The 22,881-nt window shown below is 41.6% G+C and overlaps 1 protein-coding gene across 1 annotated transcript in view; it reads right to left on the bottom strand.

The window, feature by feature from the left end:
* Positions 1-10,238: 10,238 nt before the first annotated feature.
* Positions 10,239-22,881, bottom strand: part of PLD5 (phospholipase D family member 5) — a 368,734-nt gene continuing 356,091 nt past the window's right edge. The window contains exons 9-10 of the mRNA XM_058533886.1: positions 18,360-18,474; positions 10,239-10,651 (exon numbers count right to left, since the gene is read on the bottom strand). Coding sequence (XP_058389869.1) covers positions 10,395-10,651; positions 18,360-18,474 — 372 coding nt within the window. The 3' untranslated portion in view covers positions 10,239-10,394. The remainder of the gene's footprint in view (positions 10,652-18,359; positions 18,475-22,881) is intronic.

Raw genomic sequence — 22,881 nt, 5'->3', positions numbered from 1 at the left:
TCTATCACTGTAGGAAGGGAGACAGTCTTTATGTTTTAAACATAGCATTTCCCTCTTTTTCTTTCTTTTCTCCCCAAACCCTGAGGTCCCTGAGAGGAGAAACTATCTTATTCATCTTGGTATGCACAGCACTCAGCACAGAACTTGAAATATAATACACGATTATTAAATATTTGTTGAATAAATGAATAAATGCAGCTTCTGCTTGGGATTGGTGGCAATTAATGTTATTATTATTAATTTTTTTACCTTTTACTGGAAATTGAAGAGCATCACTCATGAGCAGTAGTATGCCACAGGCAGGGCAGTGGGAGCTGCCCACCCCGGATGCAGTCAATGCTCCTACTGTCCACAGCCTAGGGTGGCCTGCTCCCACCACATAACCCTCGGTGTGCCCTGCCCATGACAGCAGAGGCAAGTGAGATGGTTGTGGGGACAGTTCAGCTGGGCTTATGGAGAGGGCTATGCCATGTAGTGAGTGGGCCAGCTGGCTTTGACTCACTTCATTTCCTCTGACATCCCCACCCTATGCTGGGTCTCTGGGGAAACATTTATCTGGATTCGATTGTTTTTAACTACGCTTCTGCTCATGAAACTGGTCAGAGCACCGTGGCTGGCAAATGTTAAAAAGTTATTTGCCCAAATTGGATAGACTGCACATTTGGGTTTTCTTTCCCTTGAGGACAGAGACATTCATTATTGTCTGTTCCCAAGCACCGACTCCAGTATTGCAGAGAATTGGTGCTCAATCAATGTTAGTTACACTGAATGGTTCTCCTCTGTGTCTTATCTCACACATAAAACACAATACACTTGTTTTCTCATTTCTTAAAACCAAGATGAATGAGAGTGAAATATAAACTTCTTAGAGAATATATGACATCCAGTTAAAAGGCTCTATGCTTCCTGGGATATAATTTTAAGAGAGAAATTGGTAATATATCAGTAAGGAATACATTATTTGTTTAAAAGAGGAGGAAAGCACATATTAAAGAAATAGGTTTTATTTCGTGAAGAAAAATGGAACAAAGATTAATGAGCAGTCAACCTACACAGTAAAGGGAAATACCACACACACTTTGAGAGACGAGTTCATGAAATTCAAAGACACACTGGGGCTTCTCCTATGGGAAGACTTTTGATACACTCACAAAGCTCAGTTGAGAACACTCTTTTCTTTAATTATGTTCTTGTGTATCTGTTATTTTTGATGTTGACAAGCAATAAAGGTCACCTAAAGAGATTTCTGCAACCTAGGACACATGAAAGAAAGCTATTTGAACCTCTTATATCCATGATTATTTTTGCCCTGCCTGAGCATTAAGTCAGCTGGTTGACATTTCTGAGTAAATTTTAAGAGTGTGGCTTTTTTTTTGTGATTACTGACACCAAAGGTTAGGGTGTCCTATTTTGGTTCCCTCCGTTCTTATTCCTCAGAGAGTCATTCTGATCCTAGACTTATATTCTTTATCAGTATTAAATATTCCTTACTTTTTATCCTTATGAATTCGTCCTCACTCTCAATGAGAAAATCATTGATGAATTTGTATTTTTCTAATTGACCATGTTAGTTATTAATACTATTCCCTAAATATTTCAGATTCTCCACCATTCCAGAAATACTGGTAAGATTGAATTTCTTAGCATTAGGCTGAGCGAGAGCACATGACTAGTTCTGGCCATTGTATTGTGAGCAGAAGTGACGTGTGTTACTTCCTGGCCAGAGAGAGCAATTGCTGATGTAAGACCCTGTGGTGATCTCTTTTCCCTCTGCATAATGACCAGCAATATTTTTTCTGTCAACTTGTGTCCCTGAGTGGCCATGATAAGCAGAATATTCCTGTCGACCCTTGAGGAATACATAGTGCGAGCAAAAGATAAACCTTGTGGTTTTAAGCCACTAAGATTTTGGGATTGCTTGTTACTGTGTTTATCAGTCAGAGTTCCACCATAGAAGTAGAACAAGTAGGATACACACACACAGATACACAACCATAATTAAAGAAAGATTTATCGAAAGGGATTGGCTGATGTGATCATGGGGCTGGCTCGGCAAGCCTGAAACCCACAGGGCAGGCCATCAGGAGGGGCAGGCTGAAACTCTTGGGCAGGAGATGATCCTGCTCCACAGGTGGAATGTCTTCCTCTTCAGGGAAGCTTCAGTTCTGTTCTTAAGGCATCCCAACTGATTGAATCAGGCCCACCCATATTATCTAGGATAATTTTCCTTACTTAAAAAAAATGATTATAGATTTTAATCACGCCCACAAAATACCTTCACAACTCCACCTAGGTTAGTGCTTTATTGAACAAGTGGGGACTATGACCTAGGCATACTGACACATACAATTGACCCTCACACTGTGGCCAACATAACAGGCTACTCGAATTAAATGAACATTGTAACAATTTAGCAATATTTGACCGTCAGCAGATCTTAGACTTAATTGACCTGTCTCATGCGTCCTTTCTATATAAATAACTGCAAACTGACTGGCTAAGTGACAAACTCAAAAAAAAAGAATTTTGTTTTCAACTCGTAAGTTAAATGGTAGTTTTTACGGAAATCTTTTCACTTTTGAATGAGTGCCCACGATGGGCTTATGGGTGAAACAGAATACATAACTGTAGACCTTCTTCTGATTTTACCAATCCCTACCCAGATTGAGCAGGGAGAGATGCCAGGCTAAAAGCGCCTTGACTCTACCCTACCTCCTCCAATCCCTCCTGGGGCATCTGAAAAACCCATCTTCCTTTGTCAGACCTCTTAGGAGTAGTTTCACTTCCATCTTCTACAAATCCCTGTAAACTATCCTCTTGCCCTAAATATTCAGCATATAATATTAGCAAAATTTGCATTTATTAAGTCAATCATTAGAATATGTATTTTAAAACATTATGTAAATTTATAACACATCTGCCTCTACTTTAATTCAGTGCGTGTTCTCTACCTCATTTTCTTCATATAAAAAATGATGGGTTTGGGCTTCAAGAGTTCTAAATTTTCTTCCAGCTCTAACAATCTCTGTGTCTATCACATAGTCACCTCCGAAATGGATTTTTCATTTGCATTCTCAGTGCTTCTAATTCATCTTTATGAGTCTAGGATATTTGGTTACAGCTGATTTGATATTTAACACTTGTAGGGTGGATCCAGGTGAGGTACCATGGAGATATCCCATGTGGGTCCCCATCTAATCAAAACATAGTGTCCTACAGTGGTTCCTCAGCTTCTCACTTACTTCCAAGCTACTCAGAAACGAGGATAACTTTAACTTTAGTAAGCGTCTTAGGCCCCTCTGGATTACAAAGAACAGACACGCAGTCAGGTCATCTCAATTAATGTGAGTTTATTTGTGTCGATACACAAGAAAGTAAGGAAGATAAGAAAGCAACTCGATAACTACAAAGTCCAGCCTCCTTGTTCAGGCACCAATCACTACTCCAGTAACATAGAGCAGTAACGGTGAATCAGCTAGTACCCTGGTTGTCTTACTGCAGAAGTAGCAGCTATGACTGCTCTAAGGTGGCGCCATTAGAGTTACTTAGCTCCTCTCTGTGTCTATGTTGGCTGCTCTTAGTGCTACTCATTTACTTTCTATGTCTTATATTCAGACTCCCTGAAGGAGGGCTCTGACTCTTTCGGCTAGGTGCCATCCAAAAAGAAAACCGCTGCTGCGTCTATCTCCTTTCCTAAGCTACCTGTACAGGCTGGCCTGTAACTGAGTTTCTTTGAGTCAGGTATGAACCTTGGTGCAGTTAGCTGTGGCCAGTTTGGAGAATTCACGTGACAGAAACATAGTTCTGCTTGTGCAAGAGCTACGGGTGTAGTCTCTCCAGGAAACTACAGATCCAACCAGGAAATACGGATAGTAAGACAGAGCTTTACTGCTGGGCACAAAACAGCTTTTGTTTCTTTTTTTTTTAAAGATTTTATTTTATTTATTTTTTCCCCCCAAAGCCCCAGTAGATTGTTGTATGTCATAGCTGCACATCCTTCTAGTTGCCGTACGTGGGATGCGGCCTCAGCATGGCCGGAGAAGCGGTGCGTTGGTGCGCGCCCGGGATCCGAACCCAGGCCGCCAGCATCGGGGCCGGCCCCGTGGCTTAGCAGGTTTTGTTTCTCAACGACATTTTCTCATGGAGGATTTTCAAAGTGCTCTATCATTACCATAACCTCCCCGAGACTAATCTGCTGCCTTTCTTTTACTACATTTTTGGGGGGATGTTGCTTTAATAACATGCACTTTCTAAAGAAGCAGATGATCTCCACTTCTAAGTGAAAGTGAAATTGTAGATTAAGCTCTGAATCACGTGAATGTTATTGGGTCATATTTTCTGAGTTGTCTTTAAAGATCTTCTTCTTCCATTTATATTGGAAAGTCACATATAATTTCAATATTTTTAATCCTAGAAATTGAGGTCATACTCCTAAAATCTGTTGTTGACCAATGTGGGGACACTCTATATTATAAACCAGTTTGTCTGTGTATGTGACTTACAAGGAGCTCAGAATTTCTCAACCGTTCCTCCGAATTTTCCACCCTTGGGAGACAGTCAAGTCCATAAGGGAACTGAAAAATTTTCAACATGGCTGAAGCCAAAAGGAATGGGTTTGAGAGCCAGATATCCATTTTATAAAAGAAGAACTTTTTCCCTTACTAATTTTTCTCTCATATGAAACAAAAATAAATCATAACTAATCTTCACCTTTACTATGATTTAATTAGACTCCTTAAACATGACTGTCTCTCATCAGACTGTTAGCCCAGTTAAAAAAGAAAAAAAAAAAAACGTGAAATTGTAGGATTCAAAAACTGCTGGTCAAATCAACTTATTGTTCACTATTGCAGATTCAGAAGATTGGTTTTATTAAGCCTTTTGCTAAACTCTCAAATGACAGCTTTAAAAAAGTATGCCTCTTCAGATTTCTTCTCTTTATGAAGAGGGTACCTACCTCATGCACATACCATGCACATCCTTTCAGAGATAAGACTTTGCCTCAAATCCAAATTACTTTAGTGAATTAAGAAAATTGTATTCTGTGTGGGTCTGGAAAAGACCCTGTACTGAGCACTCCAAATATATTTGGCTTGAGTAAGTCCTCAGCTTCTGAGTGGCTGAATGGGATGGGAATTTGTGCATTTGGAAGAGTTAGTTTGGGTGGCTTTCAAGGTGCCCTCTAAACCTGAGATTCAATATGGATTTGTTGAGCAGACACCAGGTGTATCTGATTTTGGATTTAAGCCTGGAAAGAAAAGAGTGTGGTGGGTAAGTACAGAAGACAGCTGAGCTCGTATACACAGTTGCTTTTTCTGTCACTGGGCTAGAGTGTACAGCCTGGTCTCTACAATGGTTTCTTCACTAAAACCATTGTAGTTTATTTACTAAACCATTTAGTTTATTCACTAAAACCAACACATATTGGAAACAAACTGTTTTTTGCTTTTTTTAGAGAGACAGGAATAGCATTACAAAGATGCCTCCTTGGGCAAACATACAAAATGGTGGGACTGTAGCCCACTGGGCCAGCTGCATTACTTTATTCATCACTTAGATTACAGCTTGGACACTGATGAGAGACCAGTTTGTTTCTGAGATTAAGCTGAGGAGAAAAATAAATGCTTCATCTCACAGAATGAAAAAACCGTGTAATATTTACTTGTGAAAAAATGGAGCATTTGGTTATATGAAAGGTTTCAGAATTTTAATGATGCCCAAATTCAGCCCTTTATCACACCAATTTATTTAGAGATCTTAAGGTCAATAATATAGATATGTCCAGGTACAACTTTATCCTATTTACATAAAGAAACATTAAAAATTCAAGATATCTTTTGTAACAATTAGAAGTTTCATAGTTGAACATAGCAAAAGAAAATACATAACAGCCTATTAAATCTCACATTTCTTTTCATCAAATTGCCAAAAGAAGTGTAAGTGATCAGGGACCTTTTTTAGAACTCTGTAAGAATAAGACTGCTAATGGGTCAAAAATAAGAAAATTTGGTTTTTATAATTTCAAGAAACTTCTGAAGAATACCTATCTGGTCACCATAAAAAGCAATATCTTCATAATTCAGCCAAAGATGGGAATTCTCTCAAATGGGAAAGGCAGGCTGTGAACTGGGCTTGACTTTGGGGTGATTAAAAAGCCTTCACCAATCTAAATCGATATGGTAAACAGATATTTGGTTACCAACATATAAAAGGAAAAGGAAAAATGCTAAATAAATAACAGCAGATGGGAAAATGCTGAATATGGATTAATTTATCCAATCTACCTTAGGCCAAAGGGACATTACATTAATTTCTCCTTCAAAAGGCTTATAACAAAGTCCACCAGTTCATTGAGAATAAATACAGAAAACCAAAGAATTGAACACTCATCCACGATCTACGGGGCTGCTTATAAGGGACTGAATTTGAATAACCAATAGCAAAGTACCTTTCATTACAGAGGATAACTCTTCTATTGCGAGTGAAGGCAGCTTTTTACATTCCTTAAATGTTAAAAATAATAGAATGAATTTTGGACAGAGAAACAAACTCACACAAGTAGTCATACATATGGTAAAAAGGCAGATTCTGGGATAGAATTCCTGAGACAGACGGATCCTGGGTCTGATCTGATCAAGAAATTCTTATAGTCTTTTTATTTTTTTTCCTCTGGAATTTAGTTCAATAAAAGTTCCTAAAAACGGAAAACTCAGAATGAATCAGAGTCACTTGAGAATAGCCACGAGTGGGCGGGAAATGAGCTTCTGTCAGTCCCAGGTTCAGCGAGGCACTTTTAACAAACCAGCAACTGCAGGAAGAAAACACGTTTTTCAAAGGTTAAGACCAACCAAAAATGTGATCAGACCGGACTCACTAAGAGCCAAGTCAGAAGTGAAACAAACAACAGCACAAACACCGCCCAAATGGGAAAAGTGGCGCCAGAGCTACACAGACGCCAAATCCTTCCACAGCCCTGTCATTTCTTTTACTGAGTCTGCTTTGACTTTTTTAAGACACTAATTTTCATTCTATGTTCCATGGGAATTTGGAAGTCCATGAAACATCTCTGTACAAGGTCCCTTAGAGACAGCGGGGACATTTCCAGTGTGCCTCGCTTCTATCATTTTCAGGTACCCACAGCATGGTGTTACAGAGCATGGATATAATCTAGAATGTTCCATTTCCTCTCCAGTGGTTTGGTAAGCTATGATTCAAATATTTTACATACTAGTGGCCAGTGGCAGTGCAGTGGAGGCCAACAGTATTGATATTTGACCATATGTGTCAATGATTTGATTTGGGGGTGATCAAGGTTGTGTGGCTTGGGAGGAGAGTTGGCTGCATAAAACCTATTGACATCCATATGCAAGTTTTCAACTGGAAGGCCCATTAGAAGGTCCTAGTGGACTCCACAGTAAGCAGAAGTATTCTCATATAGTGAATCGCTGTTTAAAATCAATGCTTGAGAATAAATAAGGCACTAGATTAATAATGTTAGTGGCACAGAAATCTAAAATATAGTCTCAAATTGTGTTTGCTTTCCTTTTTCCTCCCTTAGGAAATGATTCCTGGAATGTTTATGAGGAAAGAAATGGAGGTTGGTAGTCACCCTCCTCCTCATAATTTCTGGCATGGATATCCGTTAGATAGTCTCAAATTAAAGTATTTTTGTTTTTCCTTCTTGTCCTCTTGGGAAACCATTCCCTGGATGTTTATGAGGGGGAAGTGGAAGTTGGTAGTCTTATTTAATACAGACAAAATCCAAAAGAGAAGGCCACTTCTAGAGGGGTGGACAAAGCATCCATATGAAAAAGAAAGTTCTGCAGAATAAAATGTTCTCTTAGGAGACATGGACCCATTTATGACACCCTCTGCACAGGGGCCATTTTCTGGCTGCCACAGAAGGCCAGCTTTGCTTCTTGAAGTCAATGGCCTGACTGCTGCTGCCTGGACCACCATGAGGAGGTGACTGCTGTGGTGCATGGCACAGAATCCTGGGACACGGTTCCTACCTTTTTGGTGGGGCTCAGAGGGAAATGGCAATGATGATCATTTCGTAAAGGACAAAATTCTCTTCTCCTATCACATGCAAAAGATAGAGACTTGAAGGGGCCCCATTACACCAAGCCTACGCTTGTCCCATGGCTGTGACAAATACTCCAGGAGACAACTTGAGAACTAAGAAGGAAGCAGCCATCCCACCTCCCTTAGATGTCCCTTGCAAACCCAGCCCAGGTTGCTTTTCTTTGCCCAAGAGTGAGCTTGGTAGGTTAGTTTGTCTCTGTGCCTACTCTTTGCTTGCTTGTTTTCTGTTTTGAATCATCACCAAAACCACATTTACTTTGCTAGGATGACTGACAGGATAACCCTCTACTCAAACAAGGATTGGGTATACAGTAAATATTTAGAGTCCTATGGATTGTCCATTATTGGTGGAGAATTTCATTAATAATCCCCCAGTCAGTCATAAAAACATGCTACTCTTAAAAATACAAGTTTCGTCCACCCTTCTTCACTGCCTGGTTAAATATCCAGAAAGCCATACTTGGAAACAACAAGAAAGGAAGTTATGTGATGCTAGATGACCAACAATAACCATTCTACACTAAGTGAACCCATTGGATAAGATTCATGGGTTCCTCCATCACTCTTTCTGGGATATTAGAAATCAAGTCTCTAGACATAAAAAAAAAAAAAAAAAAAAAATTGAGATTGCTTTTCCTTGCTCTGAAAACACACGTGTGTGCTGGTCCTAAAGAACCATCGCTAGCATAATGTCCGGTTTTGTGTTGATGTTATTCATGCCAAAGTGATCCGACAAAATGTTCCATCAAAAGGATGACAATCCAGATCTCCAGCAGGGTTTCTGCCTTGCCGTCTTCATCCATAATCGTAACTGGAAGCTATGGACTTGTTTTCCCTAGTAGGTTCTCTGGGAGAACCTGGTATTGATTATATCAGGATACCACAAAGATTATTTCAAGAAAAAGATTATACATCATAATGCTTAGCATTTATATAGGTTCTTTTGATTTCAAAACAAGTTATAAATATTTCCTACCATGACAACGTCTTCACGAGGTAGGTGAGAATTACTGTCCCTACATTACCAATAGAAACCCGAGGCCAAAGAGTGCAGGACTCTGTCTCAGGCCAGAGATAGTCAGGAGCAACATGAAGACTGGGACTCCTGATGGCCACCTGCTCTGGGCTCTGAAGAGGCCACGCATCTCTCTAGTGTAGCAACAGTCTCCACTAATATAGGGTTATATATTGTATAGATATAAAACAACAACACACAATGACATTATAGAACAATAACCCAATATTTTTCTTTCTTAGTAAAATATGTTAAGCACAGTATTTAAATTGCATTTCTCTGAAAAGCATTTGGTATATTAAATAGCAGAAGGTATATTAAATAGCTCTATAAATGTTGGCTGGCATACTCTTAACAGCATAACGATTCTAAAGAAATTAAAATCCACTGACGCATAGAGATCTTTTCTGTATAATGCCATAAACTAAACAAAAATGTGAAAAACTACTTTATTCTCATAATGCAGACTTAATAGCTTGCTGGATATTAGCAGGTGGCTACATGATTGTTCTGAGCTTGAGAGAAAGGATACATATTGCTGGCTGTGGTTTTAAAACGTCAATTTGGTAGGGAGAAATGCAGTTGAAAGGTGAAAATTGAAGACTGCAATTTCCATTTTGTATCCATTCTGAGGAATTTATACATTTTCAAAAGATATTATCATACTTGGAACTAATGTGGAGGTGAATATAGGGATGCTATAGAACACTTTGTGAGAAAAGGATACAAAATAAAAGCTATGGTATTAAGAAGAAAATGAACAAAGAGGCAAAATGGGTGTTTTTCAAGAGTGTTGAAGCCAGGCATGAGATGTAAGCTGTTCGTGCGTAGACTGTATGGGTCTTGGAGACGTTTACAAGGATAAACACTTGGTGTGATCAGTCTCTTCTCCAAGGTGAAATCCTCACTCTCCTCTCTAAGTCAGCGGTTCTCAGGAGGGTGTTAAAGAGCTTACCTCATGCTAAGCTTCCTAAGAACTGACCAAGTGGGTCAGCAGAAAAGTTCTAAAACTAGAAACGAAGACGCATCAAAGTCTTAAAATTTGTATGCAAACGTAAAAACTAACTTCCAAGCTGGAATGACATTCTTTGTCAGAAGTAACAAATACAAAAATCTTAAATTTTGTGTACACGCTGCTAAGATATTGTTAGATAAGGTATTACACGTCGTTCAGAGAATATTTTTTATGTGTGCTTTTCCCCTAAAAAAGACATATTAAATTATTTTTTCTCTCCTCAAGTCCTTTTGGTATAAATATGAAATACGAAGTGTCCTGTCAGTCTATTCTTTCATGTTATGCACTCGCAGCGTCCTTCCCACTCACGTTGTACGTGGCAGTTTTGTTTGAGGAGGGTCTGAGTTTCAACAGGCTTGAGCAGTTCGGCTGTTTGGTTGGCTGGAAGTTTCTGGCATAGGGTGAGTACCAGTCCCTCTCAAACACGTCTTTCAGTTGCTTAATGATGCTCGTGTTGTTCCTCACATCTGCTTGGTTGATAACAAGGCCTGTGCCAGCATTCTGGGTAAAATCATTCCCCACCCAGTCAAAATTTCCTGCCAACAAAGGAAATAATGGTGAGGAGTTAAGATCCACTGGGGAATATTTCCCATTTAATGAAATACAGAGCAGATTCTATTAAAAAAAATTAAATAAACACCCCAGAATAATGACAGGGAGATTGAATTGTGTTGACAGCTCAGAAAAAAAAATTCCAAGAAGCCTTCCATATGGCGTATTAATATTTGCATATTATTTTGGCATTTTCTTCAGCTCTGCTCAACTTGAAACTCAAAACAAGGAATCTGCTGTTCCTTTTTGTAAATGTTATTTCTTATTGACATTCACAAGGCACACTAAATACAGCAACATTTAAAATATATAGGAATACACTTAAAAATCCTGTGAACAATTACTACCTTCTCAAAGAGAGAGCATCGAATCCATATGGACAAATGAGGGATTGTAATTATAATGCTCAGAGGCTTTCACATCAAAGAAAAAGCTGAAGTCAGAGGAGGACCAATTCCTACATGAATACACACAACACTCATTGGTTGGGCTGTGGGTCATTTCCCAGTTCCCGGATCAGGCTCTTCGGCCCAGGAATCAGGGCAGCTGCTGTGACAGCAGGCTCCCCAGTATGACTGTCTGGTGTTGGGTAGTACATTAGGTTGCTAGGGCTGCTGTAACAAAAGACCACAGATTGGGTGGCTCAAACAACAGAAATTTATTGACTCACAGTTCTGGAGGCTAAAAGTCCAAAATCAAGATGTTGGCGGGGTTAGTTCCTTCTGGCTGTGACAGAAAGGTCTGTTCCAGGCCTCTCTCCTTGGCTTGTAGATGGCTATCTTCTCCCTGTGTATCTCCACAACATCTTTCCTCTATGCATGTCTGTGTCCAAATTTCCCCTTTTTCAAGGACACCAGTCAAATTGGATTAGGGCCTACCCTAATGAGCTCACCTTAACTTGATTACCTCTATGGACCCTCTATCCAAAGAAGGTCATATTCTGAGGTACTGGGGTTAGGACTTCAACATATGAATTTTGGGGGAACAAAATTCAGCCAACAACAGGTAGTAATGCTGGGATCTGCCCCAGAAGGGGCTAATCAGGTCTACGTCACTCACATATAGTCCATCTTCAAAGTGGGAGTTGATGCAAGGGCTGGACCACTCAAACTCCTACACGTATCTCTTGTCTTTGGCATCCAATGGGGAGAGGCTTCCAGCAGGAGAACAAAGGTTTCTCCTCAGGAGGGTACAGGACCGTTTATTTCCTCAACTCTCTTTGTCCTTCATTTAACGTGGAGTGTCTAATGTCTACCAGGTACTATGTTAGGGGCCATGACATAAAACTGAAGATGACAGTCCCTGCCTTCAAAGGAGTCCAGAAGGAAAACAAACACAATAAGCATAATACAAAGCATGTGAGATAGTATGAGAGAGGTATGTGAACTGTGCCATGTCTGGTAGGGCAGGAGAAGAATTTCTGACCTGGCTAGATGTGTCAGGAAAGGGGCACTTCACTGAGTAATGAGAGAGGCACAGAAACTTATCAATTAGGAAATTAATTCCAAAAGGAAGATGTCATATTTGTGGACAAAAGACGATTAGGATCTCGGAGCATCATGGGGAAAAGCTAAGGAGGAAGTCGGGGTAAAGAGACTTTGAGGGGAGAGGCGCTATCATTTATTAAGTGCCTACTGTGAACGAAACACTGTTCTCGCTATTTGTATACACTATCTCAGATGGCTGGTGAGATTTATGTGCACTTTACAGATGAGGAGGGTGCGGCTCCAAGAGATGAATAAATCTGTCCAGTGTCACATGGCTAATCCATGGTGGGCCCAGGTCTGCCAGACTCCGTAAACGATCTACAATACCATAAACGAAGAATTATTCTCACTGAGAAAGACTCACTCATGTCAAGACTGACACAATTATTTCATAAATTACCACCAGCCTGGATCTGCTCTAAGCTCCCAATTTTGCTCTCTGTGGTTCAGAGCTGGTGCCATAAAGAGAACTGAAGGCTTTTTAAGTGTAGACCTTGACTTTCCATTCTCTCAGCCCCTCAGGCATCACGGCAGGAATTTTTGCTGGAAAAGATGCTAAAATCATGGTCCCTGGGCATCCTTGACTCAAGACCCTGCAGCCTTCTGTGGGAGAAGCTGATGGGATAAGGGACATTGGTAGAGAGAGCCAGTATAGGTTCCTTTATAGCTCTCTTCCTTTGGTCCTTGCTCTCTCTCTGGAGCCCCCACACACATAGACTCCCTTTTCAATATGGCATCCTCTGGAATATTGGAAGGTGGTTCCTTTGTGTCTCATTTTATTCTTTAGATTTATTCCTCAGGGCCTAATACTAAATCCCTAAATCAAATATTAGCACAGACACGGAACTCTTCTCTCTCTCTTTACCTCTCTTCTCCATCTCACACCCTCCCCACCACCAACAAACACCACAATGATAGTCAGTGGCTTCATGAGAAACATAAATTTGGACGAATTTTACTGCTATAAATTAGCAAACTGTCTACCAAGTGATTTATAATATCATATTCAGGTCTCTGTGCAGAGACCCCCTTTGCCAGTGCTGTGTTCCTGACCATGCATTCTCAGAGACGTGGCCACGCTCAGAGGCTGTGGCTTTGTGCACGCACTCAGTGCCAGGTGAATACAGGCTTGGACCTCTAAACTGGGAGATCAGTAGCTACCACAGACTGAGAGTTATTCTGAGCCTGCTGGCAGGTGGCACCTTCTATTCATTCCATAAACAAAAAAGCCCCTGTGTTCTTGACACCTTTCAAGGACTTTTGAATAAGACGCGAAAATCTCATCCCTCTGGCTAAGTGCCAGGCACTGGACCAAGGGCAGTAAATTCATTATCTCATTAGATTATCTCATTCAATATTCACTGCAATCCTACAAGGTGATAATACTAACTCCACTGTACTGATGAGGAAATTAAGGTGCAGGAAGGTTAAGTAATTTCTCCAAGGCAGGAGGGAAAAATTACCAGAGCTGAGGTTCAAAGCTAGGTCCAACTCCACAGCCCACACTTAACTTCTGTTTCCTGTTACCTCTGATCCTAAAGGCACATTTCTTGCTAACTGCGCACTTGACCTTGGACTTCAAACCAGCCCCCGAGGTGGAGCATCAGGCCACACTGAGATCTCTGCTCCATTCATCTGTGGACCCCACTCTCTGAAGGAAACATCCATAGAACCGTGCTTTGGGGGCAGCATGGGGAGGGGGAAAGATGAGAGGAGAGAACTGATGAGATTTTAAAGGCTCATTCTGTGAAATTCAGCTTTTTCCTTCAATACAATGGATGCAGCCAGGATCCTGCATCTTTGTTGATTCTCAAAAGCTTGAATTAGGTTATTCTCAGGAAGCATAGCTCTAGGCAACTTTCACAGGCTGCAGAGGCATTCCTACACCAAGTGATCCTGTTTTCCTACTTTTCACTTCCCAACAGATTGGTTAAACTTCAAAATCATGTATATGCATCAGTACTTTTTCAGTTGGCATGCAGCTTCACCCAGCATTTTTTGAGCCTGTCATTTCAGCTTCCAGAATACTTGTTTAGGCCCTCGTTGCCAAGGAGAACTGCAGTGCCACCCTCAGGACACCAGGGTGAGGCTGCAAATGAACTCACTGGGAAGGTATATGGGCCCCAACAGGCCTTCTAGTGTCTTCAATTAACCTACCACCCCCTTGAGCCCTCAAATAATTCAAACCATCTCCCAGACAAGTTTGCCAAGCTTGACTCAAATATACTCTGGTAAATTCAAAATTAGAGAGATGACATTGTTTGGGGATTTGTCTGTAAGTCTTGTGAAAATTTAATGGGGCTATATAATTCCATGCAAGGTCTAGCGTGGGTTTTTCTTAATTCAGCATTCTCAGCAAGTATCTGAGTGATGACTCAAGAGATTCCCGGAACATGCTGATAATTATTTAAATTATCAATGATTTTTTCCCTCTTGATGCTCTTTAAATATTTTTATGCCGGAATTATGCTTCACTCTAGGGAACTAACGTTTTGCTAAAATGCTATGTGTAAAAGGAACTCATTTAAAATTGCATTATAATAGAGAGCCCAGAAATAGACCCACATAAATACAGTCAACTGATCTCGACAAAGAAACAAAGGCAATACAATAGAGCAAAGATAGTCTTTTCAATAAATGGTCTTGGAACAACGGGATGTCCACATGCGAAAAATGAATCTAGACTCAGATCTTATACTTTCCACAAAAATTAACTCAAAATGGATCACAGACCTAAAGGTAAAATGCAAAACTGTAAAACTCCTAGAATATAATACAGGAGAAAATCTAGATGACCTTGGGTTCAATGATGATTTTTAGGTAAAACACCAAAAGCAAGATCCATGAAAGAAATAGTTGATAAACTGGACTTCATTAAAATTAAAAACTTCTGCTCTGTGAAAGAAACGGTCAAGAAAATGAAAAGATAAGCCACAGGTGGAAATCAAAAGACATATCTGATAAAGGACTGTTATTCAAAACATACAAAGAACTCTTAAAATTCAACAATAAGAAAATGAAACACCCAATTAAAAAATGGACTAAAAACCTTAACAGACACAAGACCAAAAAAGATACACAGATGGCAAATAAGCATATGAAAAGATGCTCTACATCATATGTCATTAGGGAAATGCAAGTTATAATAACATTGAGATACCACTATATACCTATTAGAATGGCCAAAATCCAGAACACTGACAACACCAAATGCTGACAAGGATGTAGAGCAATCGGAACTCTCATTCATTGCTGGTGGGAATGCAGAATGGTACAGCCACTTTGGAAGACAGTTTGGCGGTTTCTCACAAAACTAAACATACTCTTACCATATGATTCAGCGATCAGGCACTTTAGTATTTACCCAAAGGAGCTGAAAATTTATGTCCACACAAAAACCTGTACCTAAATGTTATAGCAGCTTTATTCATAATTGCCAAAACTTGAAAGTAACCAAGATGTCCTTCAGTAGGTGAATGGATAAATAAACTGTGATATATCCAGACAATGGAATATTATTCACCACTAAAAAGAAATGAGCTATCAAGCCATGAAAAGACATGGATGAACATTAAATGCATATTACTAAGTGAAAGAAGCCAATCTGAAAAGGCTACATACTGGATGATTGTCAACTATATGACATTCTGGGAAGGGCAAAACTGTGGAGACAGTAAAAAGATCAGTGGTTGTCAGGGGTATCGGGGGAGGGAGGGATGAAGAGGTGATACAGTAGATTTTTAGGTCAGTGAAAATACTCTGTATAGTACTATAATGATGGATGATGTCATAAACATCATATAATGATGTCATTATACATTTGTCCAAACCCATAGAATGTACAACGCCAAGAGTGAACTCTAACGTAAACTATGGACTTTGGGTGATAATGATGTGTCAGTGTAGGTTTGGCAATTGTAACAAATGCACCACTCTGGTGGGGGATGTTGATAATGGGGGAGACTATGCCTGTGCGGGGACAGAGGGTACATGGAAAATCTCTGTACCTTCTGCTCAATTTTGCTATGAACCTGAAATTGCTCCAAGAAAAATAAAGTCTTTAAAAAATCCTTATAAGGGAAGAAGTGAGAGAGCCAGGAATCAGTATTTATTAAGGATCTAGACAGAAGGCTCAGAGATGGTGTTAGGAGCTTTTCTTATATTTTCTTATTTAATCCTCATACCACCACCAAAGGGTGGGTGCTTTACCATTTTACAGATAAGGAAACAGAGGCTCACAGAGGCTCAGAGAGATTGCATGACTTTCCACCATCTTTCAGCTTGTAAGTGTCAGTGTTTGAATTCAAATATAGGTTTATCTGACTCCAAACCACTTACTTAATTCATTAAAAGAACATTTGGACGCAGGCACAAGTCGCTGCTGAATATACACCAACCCCTTACTTTAAGTAAACCCCACAGGGAAAATATCCAGAGTTGAGTCCCTAAATCCCACTGCGCCTGACACATATCCATCCTGTATTTCTCAATAATTGAGCCAAAAGTTCCCACTTTTTTTTTTTTTTTTTTTTTTTTTTTTTTGTGAGGAGATCAGCCCTGAGCTAACATCCGCCAATCCTCCTCTTTTTTTGCTGAGGAAGACGGCCCTGGGCTAACGTCTGTGCCTATCTTCCTCCACTTTATATGGGACGCCGCCACAGCATGGCTTACCAAGCAGTGCGTTGGTGCGCGCCCGGGATCCGAACCAGCGAACCCCGGGCCGCCGCAGCGGAGCGCGCGCACCCAACCGCTTGCGCCACCGGGCCGGCCCCCAAAAGTTCCCACTTTTGATTAAACGATTTTGAGTTTGTTTTTGTCACTTGCTTAAAAAGAAGCTGATTCCATTCTACTCTCCATAAGTTGACGAACATGAGACAAATCCAGATTATCACATCTTGGGTCACTGAGAGGGACAACATGAAAAAAATAGTATTCTCATATTCTAGAACAACCAGAATGATGTACATTGCTAAAAATCCCAATACTCCATTCTACTAACGTGACACATAACTATTCAAAATGGAAAAAGACAGAACATCTTCACTGGGCCAGGAGGTAGTAACTGGGGAGCGGGCAATGGCAGTGTCTCCTGAAGGGTCACTGGGGTGAGGCGTCTGGGTGCCCTGAATTCTAGACCCTGTTACATGTGCGTGTTTTAAGTCATTTCATGTCTTATGGCTCAAGTCTCCTCATTTCCAAACTGCAGGTGATAAAAGCCACCCTCCCTATTGAGAATGTTGCTAAGAGAATCAAATAAGATGAATAAGCTTTATAAAGTTAAAAGGGCATATGTTTTATTCACTGAATTTGGGGGAAAAAATACAGAATCCGTATTCCTTCATTCTATACATGTTTTCCTGTTCTGCTTTGAGACTGCCACTTCATCTGTACAATGTAATAACCAGGCTGCTGTTGGGGGATTTCTCCACCCTGGTTTTATAGATAGTATTTTCTACTCTGCCCATGATGGTACCAGGTAAGGGGTTACCCTGGACTCATACACGTCATGGGAAAGTAGAATAGATTTGATACATTAGTAAATAAATCCCCCAGGATGTATGATTTCTGCCTCTGGAGCTTCATTGCCCTGACAATAATAGTTAACACGAACCGGCTATTATCTATGTGCCATGGGCTTTAATTGTGCAAGGTGCTTTGCATCAATTATCCCATTTAAACTTGAGCCAGTGAAGTAGAAACCATTGTTAGCCCCATTTTACAGATGAGAAAATTGAGGTTTAGAGAGCTTAATTGTCCAAAGTTGGACATATAAAGATGGCAGGGGTGAGATTCTTCCCAGGCGGTTGCTTTGACAGTGAATATCTGCCTCCCCATTAATCCTGACAGGCTGGCTGTGGGACTGTGGGCAGGCAAGGGACACTGTGCTTGTTCTCAGGCCAGGACTCACCTTTCACGAGCCGCTCACCTCCTCACCTATAAAATGAGGCAAATGGACCAAGAATTTCTGCAAAGCATTTATGCAAAGACATCTTATCTGGTCCCCTAGCAGATGAACCAAGCCATCGAGATGTTGGGTTGAAGAGCTCTTTGCCCTCACGCTCCTGTTTACTGACCTCCAAGGCCCCCCTCTCACTGGCAGGAGCTCTCGAGCCGCTGCTTCCCCATCATGGGGTACAGAAGAGCACAGCTGGACCACCACCAACCTGCGTAATCCCCCAAGGAGGCTTACAGGCCTGACACCTACCAATGTAAGCTGCGCCATCTGTCACCATGTACTTGTTGCGATTTAATTTAGGAAAGGTGTGATCCTTTTGTTCCTTTGTAGCACAAACATTTTCTCTTTCCAGATCAAAAAACTTCTGTAAGACAAAATAAATAAATAAATAAAGCAGGAGAATAGAGAACGTTTCTGATCTTGTTCAAGAGCACAAAAGGGTTTCTTAGCCAAATATCAACAATAGACCTCATGTTGGGTTATTAAAACCACAATCTTGCTACTTCGTATAGATGAAGCTATTTTTATTCTCAAATCTGTATAGGCAACAAGAGAGAAAATTAGAGTGCTCTATGGGGTCTATCATTAACACTTTTAAGCTGCAAAAGGAACACAAAATTCATTCTTTCAACAGGCTGGGGGCCAGAAGGTTGTTTAATTCTCATTGTCTTATTCATCAGGGTGCACTGGCATTTGAGGTCTGCCTCGGGGCGCTTTCTGTCAAGCGTGCCAATGAACTGAATGAATATTCTGACACTCTGCATACATTATAAGAAGCAGTAGGCCCACGTCATGAGTGGCTGATTAAACTGGGGCTTTGCAAAGGTCAAAAGAGATTTTGCCAAGGGAATAAATACTCCCATCTAAACACCTACGTCTACAAGCCCTTTTAATGGGCGATTCAAAAAATCACAACTTCAAACCATGAACCCTGAATTTCAAATTTAATGTGACCCAAAAAGTAGCATTCCAGTTCACCTCAGACCCAGATTTGGGAGCTAAGAGAGGGGGCTGACAGCCAGAGTGGCCGGCCCTGTGCCTCAGGAATCTGCTGAGATTGGGTAATGGCTTAGATGAGGCTTACAGTGCAACCGAGCTCACAGGATCCTGTGACTGAGCTCACAGGAAGACACTATCAAAGGTGAGGGTTTCAAGTTTCCTCCACATTGGAAAACGTTGAACATTTTCAGAACTGCATGGAATCTTTCTGGAACGTCTTACAGCTGTAGAATCATTGTGTTTGAAGGAAAGAAGAGGAAAACAAGACGATATCTAGGAACGGAGATGTCATTTACAGTTTTTTTTTTTTGGTGAGGAAGATCGGCCCTGAGCAACATCTGCCAATCCTCCTCTTTTTTTTTTTTTTTTTTTTTTTGCTGAGGAAGACTGGCCCTGGGCTAACATCTGTGCCCATCTTCCTCCACTTTATATGGGACGCCGCCACAGCATGGCTTGCCAAGCAGTGCGTCGGTGCATGCCCGGGATCCGAACCGGCGAACCCCGGGCCACCACAGTGGAGCGCGTGCACTTAACCGCTTGCACCACCAGGCCGGCCTCTCATTTACAGTTTTAAAACTCTACGTGTTCACATTTGGTTTGGAGAAATAACGAGAGTTGGTCTTCCCTCCCACCAGGCTGAGAAAGGAGTGATAAACCAGGTGCTCACGAAGGTCCCTTCCAGCTCCGGAAATTCTCTTCTGATTGTTTGTAGAAGCCTTGAGATCAACGGTGCACAGGCCCAAACTACTACTCTAGAATTGTCTATTGCACATCACAGAGGAACATTCCTCCAGGGCCATACTGCCATGGTTATAGCCAGTGCTGCCCAGATCACCTTCTTTCCTTGATTCCTGTCTTCTGCAAAATCTGTGTTGTTTGGAGCATTCACATATAGCCTTTGTGGCTCTTCAAACTGGCTTAACCTGTGAATGCTCTTAAGTCATAGTTATGTATTTGTGAGGCCATGTGAGTATTGAGGCTGCCCACCACCCAGTGACAGCCAGCAGCCACCTCACTTGGACATTCTGACTCTACACATGTCCACACACTTGACCATTTCCTTTTGAGGAAGATATTACTGTAGAATCAAGACGGATCTGAAAAAAAATACAATATACATTCTAAGTCAGGGATGGTATCACAGCTTGAGGCTTTACTGAGAACCCATTTGCTCCAGAAAGTCGAAGATGGCCCAAAAGAGGAGAAAGAGCCTTATCCGGGAGACTAAAATGAGGGCAGCCAGCCCTGGTGGTCTAGTGGTTAAGATCCAATGCTCTCACCAACATGGCCTGGGTTTGTTTCCCGATCAGGGAACCATACTACCCATGTGTCAGTTGTCATACTGTGGCAGCTGTGTGTTGCTGTGATGCTGAAAGCTATGCCACCAGTATTTCAAATGCCAGCAAGGTCAGCCATGGTGGACAGGCATCAGTGGAGCTTCTAGACTAAGACAGACTAGGAAAGAAGACCTGGCCACCCACTTCCGGAAAAAATTGGCCATGAAAACCCTATGAATAGCAGCGGGGCATTGTCTGACATAGTGCCAGAAGGTGAGAGGATAGAGCAAAAAGACCAGGCAGGGTTCCACTCTGCTGTGCACAGGGTCACTAGGAGTCGGAATTGACTCAACAGCACTAACAACAAAAAATGACAGGAGAAATCATATTGTATTCAGTGACATAATATTAGACAGGTAATATGCTGTAGGTGACAGCAAAGATATTTCAAAAGTGATTTGTTAATTTATTAAAAAATAAAAGCCCAGCTAACTGGGACAACTTTATGAGTTGCCGTCTCTTTCCATGAGCTCCCTCACGGATATAAACCCACAAAGCCAGCAGTGGGGTGCCCACTTCTCTAAGGACAGAGATGCTCTGCCTCATTCCCAGGCCATCGCTTTATCAGTGCTCCGAGGCTCTTGAAGACATGCTATGTGTAGGGTTCCATTACCCACTTTTCTTGGAAAAGTTCCTCACCCATCTGTGTTCTGGATCTTGGGCCATAAGCTTCTTTCCCACCTAAACTTATCTTGATGCAGAGAAATGCACAGCCTGACTTAAGTGAAGATCGGAGTCTTTGTTTCATAAAATGTCCAGCAGTGAACTATTCATGTTTGGTTTATTCAAATCATGTGACCATCAGTGTTCAAAAACACGAAGATGAGTAAAGACTGTAGAGGTTAAAATGATGGATTCCACTTTCCTTGTGATTTCTTGCAAGTCTTAAATGAGAGCACTTAACATTTCACGACGGAGATTTCAGCTGACAGAGCCTTAGTGGGAGGTGCTCTGTGGGGTCAGGAAGCAGTGGGTGGGCAGGGACCACTGAGTTGGCCTGAGGGGGAGTTGAGAGAGGAGATGGGGCAAATGCAGCATGTGCCACAGGCCCCAGACACTCTCCTCTTTGCTTCTGCTTGTGTTAGTGATGTCCTTTTATTTTCCGTGTTTTGATGCTCTGACATCCAGGGGCCTTGCTGACCCTGGAGGGACAGCCCTGCCCAGGGTTGGCTAATTCCTGGAGATAGCAAACAGTTGCCTGTGAGCACACCTCTCACATGCAAACCAACCAATCCAGAGCCCAAACCCTGAACCACCTCCTTTATGGGCTCTCACACTCTGAGCCACTATCCACCTGCCCTAATCACCGAGGTCCAGGTACCAGGCCACTAGGCACAGCCCCTAGGCCCCCAGAGCCCACTGAAATTACTCAATCTAGCCAATCCTAAATCGGCTGACCCTGCCTCGCCTATTCCTTCCCACAGAAACCACAGCAAAGGCTCTTGCCCATGTTTTCTCCTTGCTCCCTCTGCCTCCTGGATGATCCTGGTGCTTCCCCGTATGTCCCCCCCCACCCCAGACCCCATGCCCCCTTCTCCTGAGATCTGTGAAAATAACAAACTATCTTTTCAATGGCTATCATCTCCTGATCAGTTGAACTTGTCACACTTAAATAATAATAAAACCCATATTTTAAAACACTGCTATACCTGGTAAGTCTGACAATGGCACTCCTCTGACTGCATGCACACTGAGCTCCCGGGAGCATGACCTCACCTGGCAAATTCCTCACCCCTCGGCTGCCTTTCTCCAGCACAGCCCTGGAGAAAATGGCTAAAATAACTCCAGGTCCACCGGTCTTGGACTCGGGCATCATTCTGGGCTCTGCTCCCTCCACTCACTGGTCCACAGAACCTTTATCACTCTGCCTTGGTTAGCTCCCTCCCTTGACTTCATTCCCTCATTCATCCACTCACTCCAATTTTGAATGCTATGTGCCAGCATCATGTAGGCACTGGGAATATGATAGTGAACTAGACACCTGCTCTCTGCCTCACTTGATTTTCCCTGAGCCCCACATGCCACTTCAATTATCTGGAAAATGCCACCCCTGAGCTGAAACAATCTCCAGCATTTGTTCTCTTGTCCACAGAAAGGTAATGAACGCAGTCTGACTCTGTTCTCCTGGGTCTCTGCCTGGCTTCCTGGGGCTGTACCAGCGTTTCCTCTGAGCCCTGATATCTGATTCCAAACCGAGGTTGGCGTGCTGATCCAACTCCTGGTTATTTCATTCACTTGCAAATATGGCCTGGAAAACAGGTTTGTAGTAGTAATCATAGACTTGTTTTTTTATTTCTAACACAGGCATACCTAATTCTATTGTGCTTCGCTTTATTGCACTTTGTGGATGTTGTGTTTTTTATAAAAGACCCTCCACCAGCAAGAAGATTACAACTTGCTGAAGGCTCAGATGATGGTTAGCATTTTTTAGCAAT

Source organism: Diceros bicornis, chromosome 38 (genome assembly GCF_020826845.1).
Source record: "Diceros bicornis minor isolate mBicDic1 chromosome 38, mDicBic1.mat.cur, whole genome shotgun sequence".
Classification (NCBI taxonomy): Eukaryota; Metazoa; Chordata; class Mammalia; order Perissodactyla; family Rhinocerotidae; genus Diceros; species Diceros bicornis.
The sequence above is the reverse complement of the archived record's forward strand: the minus strand, read 5'-3'. Positions and strand labels throughout refer to the sequence as shown.